At 55.2% G+C, this 14,426-nt stretch overlaps 1 protein-coding gene across 1 annotated transcript; it reads left to right on the plus strand.

Annotated features, from left to right (window-relative positions):
• The first annotated feature begins 2,970 nt into the window (after positions 1 to 2,970).
• On the plus strand, positions 2,971 to 14,309 carry LOC142410521 (acetyl-coenzyme A synthetase 2-like, mitochondrial). The gene is made up of 14 exons (XM_075503239.1): positions 2,971 to 3,283; positions 4,658 to 4,754; positions 5,997 to 6,196; positions 6,671 to 6,846; positions 7,746 to 7,898; positions 9,991 to 10,138; positions 10,572 to 10,709; positions 10,906 to 10,998; positions 11,397 to 11,509; positions 12,007 to 12,133; positions 12,825 to 12,952; positions 13,515 to 13,578; positions 13,925 to 14,046; positions 14,133 to 14,309. Exons 1-14 carry the CDS (start codon positions 2,971 to 2,973, stop codon positions 14,307 to 14,309), a joined length of 2,049 nt encoding a protein of 682 aa, XP_075359354.1.
• Positions 14,310 to 14,426: the final 117 nt, after the last annotated feature.

The raw sequence follows: 14,426 nt of genomic DNA on the forward strand, positions 1-14,426 counted from the left end.
CTCCACCCAGGGTGGTTTGCACCTTCCACCCGTCTCTCCCCACCTGGTGCTGGGGTCTGCCGGGGAGGGGCTGCAGCTTTAGAGCGGTGGAGTTTTTGCCTCCGGTTGGCAGGGAGAGGCAGGTTTAGCCCGCGGGCACGACACCCTGGTCCCACCTGGCACCTCGAGGTGACTCCAGCCCACGTCGCTGGCTCCTGCAGGACTGGCCGCCTCAGCCAGGTCTGACTCTGCCCCAAACGCCAAAGCCCTGCACCCCTGCAGAGGGGCTGAATGGTGAATTTATTTACTGAATACATTATTCCAGGCGAGACAACAAAATCCACCCAATGTATTTATTGAATTAAATTTGTCCAGCTCGCCCTCTGAGTGTTAAAGGGAATGACAGCCATGCACATCCACCCCGATACACCCTGTAACGTGTACATACGTCTCCCAGCCGGCCCCACACGAGCACACGCAGACCCATGCAGCCAAACCCACTCCATGGTACCATCACCTTCCCATCTCAGTAAGGCGCTATTCCCCCCCGAAAGATGTAGGACAGTGACTTCCAGGCGACCCTTTCTGTCCTGCTTTCAGCTGTGAGCACCCTTTCCCCAGAGCTACTGTTTTCCTTCCGTCAAAGGTTAAGCCCCTCCATCCAGCCCATTTGTCTTTGTCCCCCGGTCGTTTGACGTGTTAGATGATAGCCCATGGTGTGTAAATAATGTATATACAGTGAGAAAAGAATTCAGTGTTGAGGTGTTTGAGATATGGAGCTGTAACAACTTCTAGTCATCCAGCATCTGTGATTTATGTGCCATTTTCTGTAAAGATATGACCAAGAATAAAACTAAACGGGAATACTGTGTATGAGTCCGGTCACCGATGTTCAAGGAGGGTGAATTCAGCCAAAGCTGAGAAGGGGTTGGATGTCAGGCCGTAGCCAGAGAGAGGTGGGAGCTCCAAAGCGGCACAGAGAGACATCTGCACCTTCCTCCCCACCTAGGCATGGAGAAGATGAGGCACGGAGAAGATGGGGCTTGGGTGCTGCTCTCCCTTTGTGGTGAAAGACAAAGCTGAAAGGGGTGTGCTTGTACCTGAGGCAGAAGTGGCACCATGGCATACAACTGCTCAGAGAACAAGTCACTTCAGCATCCAGAACAGCCCTGGTGCTTTGGGTCACCCCATATCATGTGCGCCCTGGTGTTAGAGAGCCAGGCAGACCTTCGGGCAGGCTCAGCCTCTCTGCCAGGAGCAGGCTGCAGGGCCCAGCTGGCCAGAGGAGTGAAGGCAGCAGCCAGACACTGCAAGCACAGGGGAGCTTGTTGAGAGGGAAGAGCCCCGACAGGGATTTCCAGCAAGGCGAGCTCCGATTTGAGAGCAGCGGGAGCCCATACTGAGTTATCAGAGAAGGAGCTGAGATTTGCCCGCCCTGCTAAGGGCATCTGGGGATGGTCTGATGGAAAAACCTGATGTCTTACAGGGGAAAAAGGCTGAGGCAGAGCAGACGTGCATAGGAAATGAAATGAGAGACTTTGCTTGTGGAATGATGAGGCTGCTTGGGCTTGACTTTGTGGAGGAGCTGTAAGCGCACAGGACTGCATTTCCCCAGGGGGACAGAGCCCTCGTAGGTCCTCACCTAGCTCTGGGGGCAGCTCTGATACAAACCAGGTGTGCGGTCTGGGATGAGTGCACCTGCCATCAAATAGTGCCTGTCTCCCACACTGGTGCCCAGCCTGTTCAGCAAACACATCAGCCCTGCTGACCATGAGTGGTGTCGCACTATGAAAAGCAAAGAGGAGATCTACTAACCCTCTCATCTCTGCTGTTGATCCCACCAGTGTGCCTGGCTGAGAACAGCTCTGCTTGCAGGGAGAGCCTTTTTCTGCTCTTCTCTTGTGGCCCCTAGGAAGGGAGGGAAACCTGGTCAATGAAGTTAAGGAAACCTCCAAGCTCTGCCTTAAAAAACACTACCTATATAAGGCCTGAAGGAAAGGAAGGCAGAAAAAAAGGTGTTTGGAGGCAGGGAGGCAGCTTAGCTCTGCTACAGTGGGTGGTGCGAGGTCTCGGTATGAGGAAACGGGCTGCAGTGTTTCATGCCAAACCACCACCTGCTGCTCCACCATGGCCTCGTTGACTACTCCCAGTCCACCCTGTGGTACAGACCAGTCTGAAGTGTTTGGGAGGAGGCAGAGAGCCCAGCCTAGCTTGCCGGAGGGAACAGCTCTGATAGCCACCCAGCAGTGAGGTGGAATGGGATGCAATATCCCCCCCCTGCAGCAGACAGCCGCAGGAGAAAAACCTTCCCTGGCCCCCTGAAGACAGCACAGTCTAGTGCTCTGCAGGGAATGGGCCTTAATTCCGGGAAGGGGATGGTTCTGTCACCCAAGACTAGCATGGAGGGGACCCTAACTTTTACAGGTGACCTGCCCCAGGCTGCCCTCATGGCTGGCAGAGGATCGGGGGGCTGCAGCAGGGGGCTGTGGGGACCCAGGGGATGGGGATGAGTAGAGGGAGGTGGGAGGGAGGCGAGTGGGGGCGAAGCAGAGGGGTCTGGGGACGAAGCGCAGCCCCGGGACAGCGTGAGTGTGAGTGGGCTGGCAGAGCCTGGCCCAGGCACCTCAGCCCCTGTGGGGAGCCCAGGCACCCGCTGAACCTGGCTCCCGTTCAAGAGCGGCTGTCAGGACTCAGATTAGCATGAAGGTTATTTTCAGCCAAATGTTTCTACAGCCCACCCCTTTCCCCTCCCTTACAGGGATTGAATTTCTTTTTCCCCATAGTGCTCTGGAAGAGAGGAGGAGAGGAACGACGCAGGGGAGAAGGGGTGTCCAGGCTCCCTGCGTGGGAGAGCTGCTTTGTGTCCAGTCAGCCCAGGGCGACGTAGCCCCAGCTCTCACAGGAGCCCGTCTTGCCCGGGCCAGGTGTCCTGAGTGGCCACGAGGGCTCCAGGCACTCATCTCCTTAGTGAGAGGCAGGCACCCTGTGACGATGGCCAGGCTGCTGGCCAGGGCTTGCTGCCCCAAAGCTCTTCCTCAGGCTCCCAGATGCTCCCCTGGGTCGGCGGCTTCCCGAGCCTGGATCCATGGGCCCCTCACTGCCTACATGCCTGAAGCCGTCGCCTTCCCCAGACCCAAGGACCACCAAGGCTTGTACAAGGTGTCAGTGGAGCAGGGGGACACCTTCTGGGGAGCACTAGGGAGGAGCCGGCTCACCTGGATCACCCCCTTCCACTCTGTCCAGGACTGCGACCTGCGCCAGGGCAGGGTCTCCTGGTTCCTGGGCGGGCAGCTGAATGTGGCAGGTAAGGAGGGAGATGGATATGGGAGCCCACCGAGTGCCTGCAGGTGCCTCTCTGTGAAGGGCTTCAGCCCTGGGAGCAGATCAGAGGAGCACAGATTTAAAGAGTTAGAGTGAGGGGGATCCCCAAAAGGTCCGGTTGGTCCTGCAGTGGCTGTAGTGTACGGATGTGGCTGGTCCTAGGGGAGCAACTGGGTCTCGCTGGAGGGGCTGCAGCTGGATCGAGGTCTGTGGGAGCCTGGCTGCTCTCCCTCAGCCTCCGTGGATCTCACAGCAGCACAGTGGCTCCGTTCTGCAGGACCACAGGCAACAGCACCGAACCCTGTGCGTTCAGCAGGCAGCATTGCACTAGGTTATCCCTGCCCAGCAAAAGCAGTATGTATCTGCAGAAAGCAAAATACAGGAGCAATGAGCAGTACTGGAAGTCCCCACAGCTGTGGGAGGCTCTTCTGTGGGCTGGGGCTATTGCCTTAGGGGGGCTACCAGGGGCTGGTGACACGGTGTCCTGCTCACAGCTCTGTTGGTCCCAGTGTTCAAAATACGAGACAGACCTCTCAGAAATCAGGTCTTACACAGTCCATTTGGGCAGGAGAGCAGGAGTTATTTGCCTTTGGGATTTGAGATCTTACTGTTCCCCCTTTCGTGTGTGTTTCTTTCTCTCCTGGAAAACTACAAATGGTCGGGAGAAAAAGGTATTTTGGTAGGCAAACTGGGTCTGCTGCATCATCCCACAACCTCAGTAGAAGGTTTAAGGAAAACACAGAGTGGAACAAGGGTTCTGAGGAAACTGCAGCTGCCAGCAATGCAGGAAACTTTTCTCGGAAGAATTACAGCCAAATCCTCAGCCTACCATGTCCCTGGAAAGCCAGGGGCTGTGCACTCCTGGCCCTGGCTCTCTTCCATCTTGGACAAATGCACCCTGCAGCCTTCCTGCACAGAGCTTCACTTTGTCCTACATTTGTTATTTAGGAGCACCGCCACTAAAAAACTGCCCTCGTCCACCCCAGAGGCAGCTGCAAGGCAGTGCTGGCTGAGTTAATGTTTGCCAGGCCCTCTGAGGGCATTGGGGATGTGACCTCCAAAGGGACTTCAGGCAGTTTCTGCTCTGGACTGCGTTAGGTTGCAATTAAGGGGGAAGCTGATAGTGGGGATTGGAAGGCATTGGGGTGGTGAGGAGGGTAACGGGCTTGGGATGGTGCTTGTGATCTGCCAGCTGGTATCCGCAAAGGTTGTTTCAGTGGATGCACAAGGCTAATGCTGAGAAGACTCACACACAGCCCTGACTCTGAGCTGAAAATGGGACTGCCAGTGCTGGCTTTATGGGAGTTAAGAGGTACTGAGGGTTGCTCTGATAATGAGACTGGGTCATCTTTTCCAGTGAATTGTCTGGACCGACACGTCCATGTAGCGCCAGACAAAGTGGCCTTAATCTGGGAGAAAGATGAACCAGGAGAGGAGGTGCGGGTCACATACAGGTCAGTACTTAGCTCTGAGCGTACGAGAGACATATTGCAGCATGCATGAACACCGCACAGGGCTGATCTGCTGATGTGCATCATGTGAGAGGATGCAGCATCCTTTCACATAGATAGATCAACAGTATGGTGGCTGTTGGCTTGCCTGTGCTGATCTGAGATTTCAGCCTACCTCCTGATTAACCCTCTGGGCCCCAAGGTGTCCCTACCCACCTGGGGAGGCAGATGTAAGCCCCTCATGGCAGCACTGCAATGCTTGTAGGTAAGACCACATGGGAAAGTCACGTTTGCCTTCCCAGCAAGGTTCCTGGTGTCTAAAGTTGCAGGTAAATGGTCTGCAAGAGATGCCAGATTCACAGCCACATGGGTGTTGGGAAGTTCCATGCTCATCCACATGTCAGCAACACTGCTGGGTTTGGCTCTCTGGGGGGACTGCATGTCCAGCCCTGCTAGGTTGGTCTGGGGCCTCCCACCTTCCAGCTCAATTTGCCTGCTCTCCGAGTCTCTGCCGCAGAATCCACTTAAATCCCTCTGCACACAGAACAAGTCCCTCTGTCCTCTCTGGCTCCAGACCTCACGTGACAAACATGACCATCCACCCCGCCAGTCTCCCTGCATGGAGAGCCCTTCCATGAAATGAGTCACTGACAGCCAAGCCATGGTTTCTGGGAGGGACGCTTCTCAGGAGAGGCATCATTTTGTTCACTGCTTTCCTACAGCTGTTGGTCTTGCTGGTAGGCACAAGCTCTAGAGGACTTGACCTTCACAGCTTTAGCAAAGCACAGGGGCCTGTTTTCATGGGGGAAGATATCTAACTCCTCACGTGTAGCCTCCAGCCTTGCAGGGTAGTGTGTCACTCCAGTTGTACGGGCTGATAAGAAATGTGCAGGCTGTCATTGGGAAAGTCAGCTGAGCTCCTGTGGGCTTGCTGAGCCAGACGAATTGCCAGTGGCCATTGATGGCCCTATGGCTTGCTCCTCATGCTGGCCAGTGAGAGCATCAGGCTCTGTACAGAGGCCATTTTGATTTATTTCTTTTCCATAAATAATGGCCCATGTTAGTGACTGTCTTCTCCTTTCCTTCCCACCGACATTTTACAGCTCTCCCATGGACTTCCAGCATGGGGGGTTAGGGTGCGTAGGGATGTAAGCTGCGTACCTGTGACTCTGAGGCCCCCATCTTTATGCACACAGGTAAGATCTGCAAGAAAGTCTCTAACTGTGCCATTGCTTCTTTGGGCAGGGAACTGCTGGAGCTGACGTGCCGCCTGGGAAACACCTTGAAACGGCAAGGGGTGAAACGGGGTGACAGGGTGACAATCTACATGCCCCCGTGCCCGCTGGCGGTGGCTAGCATGCTGGCCTGTGCCCGCATTGGGGCTGTGCATGCTGTGGTGTTCGCCGGGTTCAGTGCAGAGTCCCTAGCAAACAGGATCCGGGATGGTAAGAGCCAGCGGGTAACAAGGACACCTCTTTCCCTTGCAGGACAGTGCTGAGCTTGTTGGTTTGGCAGCTGGGGGGCTCGGTTACGCTGATAGCAAAGGTTCTCTGCGTAAGACTCCCTGGGCTAACTGAGGGTGTCCTGCCATGACGTATGGCCATGGAGCAGGGATTAGCACCCCAGGAACTGGCATGGGCTCACTAAATATCTTCCAGCCCATGGGATGAACTGGTTCTCTCCTTCATCCAAGGGACTGAAGAGCTGGGATACAGCGTCTCCTCTGAGAGGATGCCACACAGGCAGGAATGAATGGGAAACAAAGATGAAAAGCTGCTGGTTTTGCTAAATGGAGGACATTTGCTAAATGGAGTAACAGGGCCTGGGAAGAAGGGGTGCAGGGTCATGGTAAAGCCAAACTGCCATGTGACTGATGGAGAGGGGCAGAGCCGCTTATGTGGCTCTTCTGCCTTCTGCAGCCCAGTCAGAGACAGTGATCACAGTGAACCAGGGGCTGAGAGGAGGCAAGGTTATTGAGCTAAAGAAGACAGTGGACCAGGCTGTGAAGCAGTGCCCAGGAGTGAAACGGGTTCTGGTTTCCATGAGGACTGACAGCAAGGTTCCCATGACAGCCCTGGATGTGCCACTGGAGGAGGTGAGAGGCTGCCCAGCTCTACTGCTGCTTCCCCTAGGCAATGTGCCTGCTCTGGGAGCAGGGACAGGGGGTGGAGAGAGGGTCCTGGTTGGCCATGACATTTTTGCTGGTGTTGACATGACGTGGGGACATTGTCCTGCAGCAGCAGTGGCAGCCGGAGGTGCACATGAGTTCAGGACAGTCCCAGGAGCCATCAGGATGGGTAACTGGTGGCTCTTCCCACAGCACCAGCCCTGTACTGTCAGGGGCAGGCAGTGCAAACCAGGGCTCATAGCAGGGTGGACCAGGGGCTAGAAACACCCCAGACACAGGCTGACACATTGTGAGCCCAGCCTTGGACTGCCACTGCACTGTCACACACCTCTCTGCCTGCAGACCTGGCACCCTCTGTGAGCGCTGCTGGCAGCTTTTGTCCGAGGAAGCAGGCAGTGAGGTTGCTCGTGTGCCCGTTATTTGTGGCACACAGGATGGCCAGGCTGCCAGCATGGAGCACTGTTCCTGAAGAGGTGAGCCCCTGCCGTGCATTTCTGTTAGCTCCCTGGAGCTGCACAGAAGTCTCCTCGCCTCTGTTCATCCCATCTGCAAGCAATTAGTGCTAGAAAGGCTTCCTGGAAGACGTCTGTGCTGGTCAGAGCAGCAGCAGCGTAAAAATAGCTGCCTCTTACTCAGCAGGTCTGCTCTGGCTGAGGAGAGCATCTGCCAGCTCAGCAAGGCGAAAGAGAGTTCAGGCTGGCGAGCAAGGGGAGCGGAGGTGCCGAGGCAGGGAGGATGGTATGGGGGAGCAGGGTGGTGCAGGTGCTCAGAGGGAGGCTTGGGGGAGAGGTGCGCAAGTGGGTGTAGGGACAACACAGGGAAGCTTCGGAGACCCCAAGAGAGAACTGCTGTGCTCTCTCCTGCAGGAGATGATGAAGGAGGATGTGTGCTGTGAGCCTGCTGCCATGGACAGTGAAGACATGTTGTTCCTTCTCTACACATCAGGCAGTACCGGCAAACCCAAGGGTCTGGTTCATTCCCAAGCTGGTTACTTGCTGTTTGCTGCTCTCACACACAAGGTAATGGATCCCAGCCACAGAGCGCTCATGAGCTAGCAGTTCATAGGCAGTGCAGGGAATAGATGTGCTGCCTTGTCGCACCATGAGCTCATCTTTATCCAGAGCAAAGTCTCTGGGAAGCCCTCCTAGGGCATCAGCCCAGCAGAGCACATCTGCCTACAGGTAGCGGGGAAGAGCAACACGTGCTCTGGAGCAGGGCCTCCTAAACACATACTCCTCTGAGCTACCTTCTTGGCTTTCTTCTTTCTTTCACTGCCCTATCCTAGACTGAATCATTGGGTGGGATGCTCAGTCTTGCAAGGATAATTTTATATTACTGGGTGAGGAAGCCAATTTTCTCCTAAGACCTCTGGCTTGCTTTCCCTAAGTGTAAGTAGCCAAACTCAGGTGGGAGATTGAAGGCAGTGCTTCTGGGAGGGGCACATTTGAGGGTATCTGTAAAAGCTGGCGAGTGCCCTCAAGACAAAGGGTCTATACCTGAAGAGTTGTGGTCATCTTTGGGAAGAGGAAAGCCTTTAACCCCTAGCATGCCCAAAGCAAACTCTAACAGAGCTGGGTAAAAGGGCACTGAGCACAGCATGGAGCTGCACTTGGCTGCAGGAATGGTTGTGAGGGACATTTCCTAAGACATGATATGGAGTCCTCTGGAAGAGGGAGTTCCTCTCTGAACAATCCCTTAGCTTTGGGTCTGGCTCTCGCTGTGCGCGACTGGAGTTCCAGTAGTGCCTCAGACCACGCACCCTATGAGACAGCAAGCTCGGGGCTGGCTGGGTCTTCTCTGTCAGCCATGAGTGCTGGAGGCCAGACCTCCTGGGGTGTGTGTGGAAACCCTTGGTTTTCCTGTGAGCTAAGCTGTACAGCTGTGCCCAGCATGATATGTGACCCTCTCGAGACCATCAGAGCTGGTTTGCGAGAGCCAGGGCTGCCATCCCAGAATGGCAATGCAGGGAACGAGCAGCATGTGGCCATGTTAGCACTCAAGAGTGCTGGAAACCACGACACAGGGCTGGCACGCTCAGATCTGTCAGTTGGATGGGGCAGACCGCTGCTACCATAATTCACCACTCAGTTAAAAAGAGACAGAGCAAGCAGGGGAAGTTTCCACTACGAGCATCCTGGAGCACTTGAGGCCCCGGAGTCCCCAGCTGGCAGCGTGCAGACAGGGAGCTGCAGGAAGAGACAGGAAGGTCTGAAACAGCAGATGCCAGAGCAGAAGGTGAGAAGTGATGGGCTACTGGGAGACAGGCCGCTGGGGAGCTTTCCTGGCACTGAGTAAAGGAAATGAAGGAGAGTGCTTGAGGAAGATGGACATGTTGCTGCCAGTCTGATGGCACTCAGTTCTGCCTTGCACAGGGCAGGCATCATTCCCTCATACTCCAGCCTTGCAGCCAAGGGTCTCCTGAGGAATAAATGGGGCAGCAGGAAGAAGAGCTTGTTCTGCTTTCCACCTGCCTGCAGGCACAGGGCTGCACTCACCCAGCTGAAGCGGAGAGGTGCCAACTCCTGCGGGCAAGCTGGGGCAGCTCTGGGCCGAGGCATCTCATGGTCCCTCTGCTTGCTGCCTCAGTGCTCCTACACTGGGCTCCTTGCTGAGCTTAGCATTTTCCTGAGTGTTTACTGTGTGTTTGGAGCCCAACAGTGCCTGGGAGTGGCTCATGGAGTCCTCCAACACATTGCCCTTGCCTAGAACTCCTCTTCTTCCATGTGGTCACGTAGGTGCGGAGCGACCATCCTCAGCCTGAAAGTTCTCCCATTTTGATGCTACAGGATACTTGGATCAGCCTTGTCTAGACACAGGAAGGAAAGGCTGTTGCTCTCTCGTTTGGAAAAGAGCAAATTTGGCTGTGCTGTTTTTTATTTTTTTAAGTGTTTCTCTTCTCCTGCATAAAGCACCTGACATTTTGTTTCATTTTTTTGGGATCATGTTTTAAAAAATTCTCTGCAGGAAGAAAGCGTCCTGCAGAGGTGGTGGGAAGATGGAAGGATGCAATAACATCAGGGCTGAGAGAGGGGTACACTGCTCCCGGTTGCCCCCCTTGCCGGGAGGGCAGGCCCAGGCTGTACCCCTCACTGCCTCTCCTCTCTTGTGCAGTACGTGTTCGACTACCAGGACAGGGACATCTTTGGCTGCATGGCAGATATCGGCTGGATCACGGGGCACACCTACGTGGTCTACGGCCCCCTCTGCAATGGCGGCACCACAGTCCTTTTTGAGAGCACTCCCCTCCATCCTAACCCTGGTGAGTGAGAAGGTGTTGCAGGGGGAGCTGGGACACGCCACAGCCACCCTGTGAGACCCGCAGCAGGCAGGGAGCAGGCAGCTTGATGCCAGGACACAGGCAGCAATGGTTCTGCTGCCGTTGTGCCCAGCGGAGAGCTGCGAGGGGAAGAGTCTTTTCCTCTGGTTAGGAAGCCACCCACTGCTGCTTCTCCAGGGGTGAAGCTGTTTCTCTCTGTCCCTCCCTGCAGCAGGGAGAGTAGCAGAGCCAGGTGATGTGAGGAAAAGGGGTCGCTGCTGCTCCTGGACTGCTTTAGTTCTTCCCAGCATGGGATTAGCTTGGCTGAGGGTCCAGGCACTGCTAGAGAGCCCTTGCTCTCACCTCCTCTCCCTCCATCTTGGTCTCAGGCTGGGAGGACATGTGTGGATGGTTACTGGCCCTGTTTCCATTCCAGGCCGCTACTGGGAAACAGTGGAGAGGTTAAAAATTAACCAGTTCTACGGAGCACCCACTGCCATCCGCTTGCTCCTGAGATATGGCGATGAATGGGTGAAGAAGTATGACCGCTCTTCTCTCAAAGTGCTTGGCTCAGGTAACTGCTGGTGGCATGAGCTGGAGCAGCAAGTTCTTGGGCATCAGGTTGTGCCTCTTCCCACAAATGCCAACAGCAGCAGCACATGAGAGCAGAAAGTTGGGAGACCGCTATTTGGGGGTGGCTCCGCAAGCAGGCCCTGGGAAGCTGTCTGACCTGATCTATCAGGTCTGTCCCCTTCTCTTTCCCCTTGCAGTGGGGGAACCCATCAACAAGGAGGCATGGGAGTGGTACTTCCGCGTGGTCGGCGAGACACGGTGCCCAGTAGTGGACACATGGTGGCAAACTGGTGAGATGTGTATGACCCTTTGTTCCAGCTTCTGCTCTCCCAGGCTTTAGGAGTGACCTGCTGCTTTGTTGGCCAAGTGGGAATGGTTGTAAGTGACACTCTTGTATGAGCAATGCCATAAGGGGCCATGGGCACCAAAACATGAAAGAGAGAAATGGCCTTTAAAGCAAATCCAGAGAAACCCGGGGAGTTGATGGCAGGGAGCAGATCTCTGCTGAAGTAAATTAGCAGGATCATCCTTCTGCAAAGAGCCTTCCCCAGCTCTCTGGCAAACCCAGCCTCAGCCTGTGGTCCAGCAGGGTGCAGTGAGGGCCAGGGCAAAGGCTGTTGGCCAAGCAGTGCTACCTGGCTTTCCTCTTGTCCCTGACTGATGAGCATTACAGTTTCTTTTGCTTCAGAAACAGGAGGCATCTGCATCTCACCCCGTCCTTCTAATCCTGGAGCTGAAATCCTTCCAGGCATGGCTATGAGACCCTTTTTTGGGATCAGCCCTTCCCTCCTGGATGACAAGGTACATTTATAACCTGCAGCCCAAGCACTGGCTCAGCCCACTTTCCCCCAGGTGCTTGCAGCATGTACTTGCTGACAGGAATGGAGATCTGTAAGCACGTCTTTCCTGCTCACCTCTGCTAGATGGCAACCTTCTTTACTGGAAAGGGACTAACAGTGAAGCTGTTCTTCCAACGAGTGCAGAATTTGAGTTGTTTTCTAGGTTGCTCTGTCCTGACAAGGCAAGCTGTGCTTGGGCTCCCTAGCACATGTCTTTCCAAGGTGAGGTAGCTGGGCAGGGACAGCCAGCCTCCCTGGAGGGGCCCTGCGTCCCACCATGGTAGGCAGCTGGTTCCAGACATCTGCTGGGAGAGACTGAGCCTGTCCCATTGGAGTCCAGGGCACAGGACTCTCCTCACTGCCTTCCCTGCCATTTCCATCACAGGGTTGTTAAATAGGCAATGACTAAGCATCCCAAGTACCCTCAGCCACGGTTACTAAAAGGTAACTATTTTACAGGGAAACATCCTTCTGGAAAACAACATCTCTGGAGCCCTTTGCATCTCACAAGCCTGGCCAGGTATGGCACGAACCATTTACAATGACCATAAGAGATTTCTGGAAACCTATCTGACTCCTTATCCAGGTAAGGAAAACGCGTGTCAGGTCACTGCAGAGGTGTTTGGTTGGGTGTGGCTGGGTCTGCCTGCTGGTTTTCTGCATGGTGGCAGGGCTCAGGAGAGCTGGTACTGCTGCTTCGTTCTTACACAGACCCTCCACAGTACAGCACTGAGGCCCTTCATCTCCCCATGCCAGATACCTCAGCACTGCCCTGGGAATGGATATCTCTCACCAACCTTCCCCATTGGATCACATGTGGTTTTAGGGCAGTGGATTTGTCCTTCTGCCCCGCATCCCCTCGAGCACAGAGAGGCCTCTTGGTGCAACTCTTGCAAACCCTCTCGGCTTCTGTCACTCATCCAGAGGCACTGAGCAAGCCCAAGAGTGCGTGTGTCCTGATGTGAAGCAAAGGGGAGAAGCAGCAGGACCACAGGCACCTGCACTGGAGCAAAGTGCTCCCAGCTTGTGGTGATGAGGCAGGCTGGGCATTAGCCAGTCCACTGCAGAATGAGGGAAGGAGCCTGATGACAGAGCAGGTACCAACAGAGGCAGAAGACTAACAAGGAAGGTAGGCACCTTCACCCTGAGCAGTTGAGAAAGGAGCAGAGTACGAGCCCTGGTGCCAACAGAGAACAGGGTGAGGCGAGAGCATGGCTGGCATGCAACTCAAATGCTCACTGCAACAAGTGACCATGGCACGGTTCTGGCCCCTGCAGGGTTTTTCTTCACTGGGGATGGTGTGTATCGTACCAGTGAGGGCTACTACCAGCTGACAGGACGGCTGGATGACATCATTAACATCAGCGGACACCGTCTGGGCACTGCAGAGGTGGAGGATGTTGTGGTAAGAGGTGTGGGTGGGAAGTAAAGCCATCCGAGGGGACAGCGAGAGCGCAGTGGTGGTGCTCAGGGAAGCCTCTTTGAAATAATTGGACAGAAACACGCTGCTGCTGTAGCAGCAGGGAACAGTGTTGGATCCACAGCCTGCCTGTAGGAACAGCTTCCCACCCTCTCCCCTCCTATTCTGGCTCTCCGCAGCAAGGGAGGGACAAAGCCTGATAAGGCTGATGCTGTAAGTGGGTGAATCCCAAAGCAGCAGCTGGGCATGTTAAGGAGGAGCATCTGTGGGCCAGTAAAGATTGTGGGACCTGACAGAGCAACCTGGAGGCACAGAACAGGGTCTAGAAGGTGCAAGCCTAAAGCAGCCAGGGGCAGGGGGGGAAGAGTTGTGTTTGCAGACAGACCTGCTGAGGCAAGAAGGAAAGAGGGCAGAGGCCATCTGAGGCCCTTCCTTATCTCTCCGCATTACCATGGGCTGCAGCAGCCAAGCCGGGTCAGGGCACCTCCCAGGTGGCAGCCAGCCTGCTGAAAGCACTGAGCTAAACCCCAGCCCTGTTCTCTTTCAGAATCACCATGTGGCAGTGGCAGAGTCTGCTGTCATCGGCTACCCACATGAGATCAAGGGAGAAGGTAAGATGCTTGCTTTCCTGCCCCTGAAATGTCTCTCCCGGGGCTACTGCACTGCAGCGGGAAGTGGCACTGTCACACCAACCCCTGGTAGCAACACTGTGCCAACGCCGAACAGCATGTTAGTAGGGATCTCGGCACAGCCATCACAACCTACACATGAGATCAGCTGGGCTTTGCATCAGGTGGCAGCAGCAGCAGCACCATGGCCAAAAACACTTACAGCTCAGGCTACAGAGCAGCCCCTGAGGCTACCAGCAGAGAGGAACCTCTCCTGGCACTAGGTCCAGGCAGGCTCTCAGAAGCATGCTGTGCACAGTGCTCAGTAACCTGGTGGTCCTTCTGCCAGGAGCCTATGTATTTGTTGTGCTGAAGAAGGACAGTGGCTACACACAGGAGACTCTCGCTGCTGAGCTACGGGAACTGATCTCAAAGAAGATCGCTAAGTATGCAGCTCCAGAGTACATTCAGGTAATGTGCAGGCAGGTCCAACACCCACCCCAGCAGCCTGGCCAACCCCTTTTCCTCAGCCTTAGCTCTGATTTTCCCCATCACAGGTCACTCATCGGCTGCCCAAGACACGCTCGGGGAAGATTATGCGTCGGGTACTAAGGAAAATTGTGGAGGACAAGGCCAGTGAGCTTGGGGACCTAACCACCCTGGATGACTATGAAGCTGTGCAGCAGATCATAGAGGGACGCAAGCGCCTGGTGGAGGGGCAGAAGAGCTGCTAGCTTGGCTCTGCCAGCAGCCACCTCCTGCTCCTCCACTGCAGAACCAGGGCCACATCCAGAAATGTCACTAAGCAACTAGTGGCCAGTAAGTGATCAGACTGTACCTCCACTGCAGCC

The sequence above is a fragment of the Mycteria americana genome, chromosome 5 (genome assembly GCF_035582795.1).
Source record: "Mycteria americana isolate JAX WOST 10 ecotype Jacksonville Zoo and Gardens chromosome 5, USCA_MyAme_1.0, whole genome shotgun sequence".
Lineage (NCBI taxonomy): Eukaryota > Metazoa > Chordata > Aves > Ciconiiformes > Ciconiidae > Mycteria > Mycteria americana.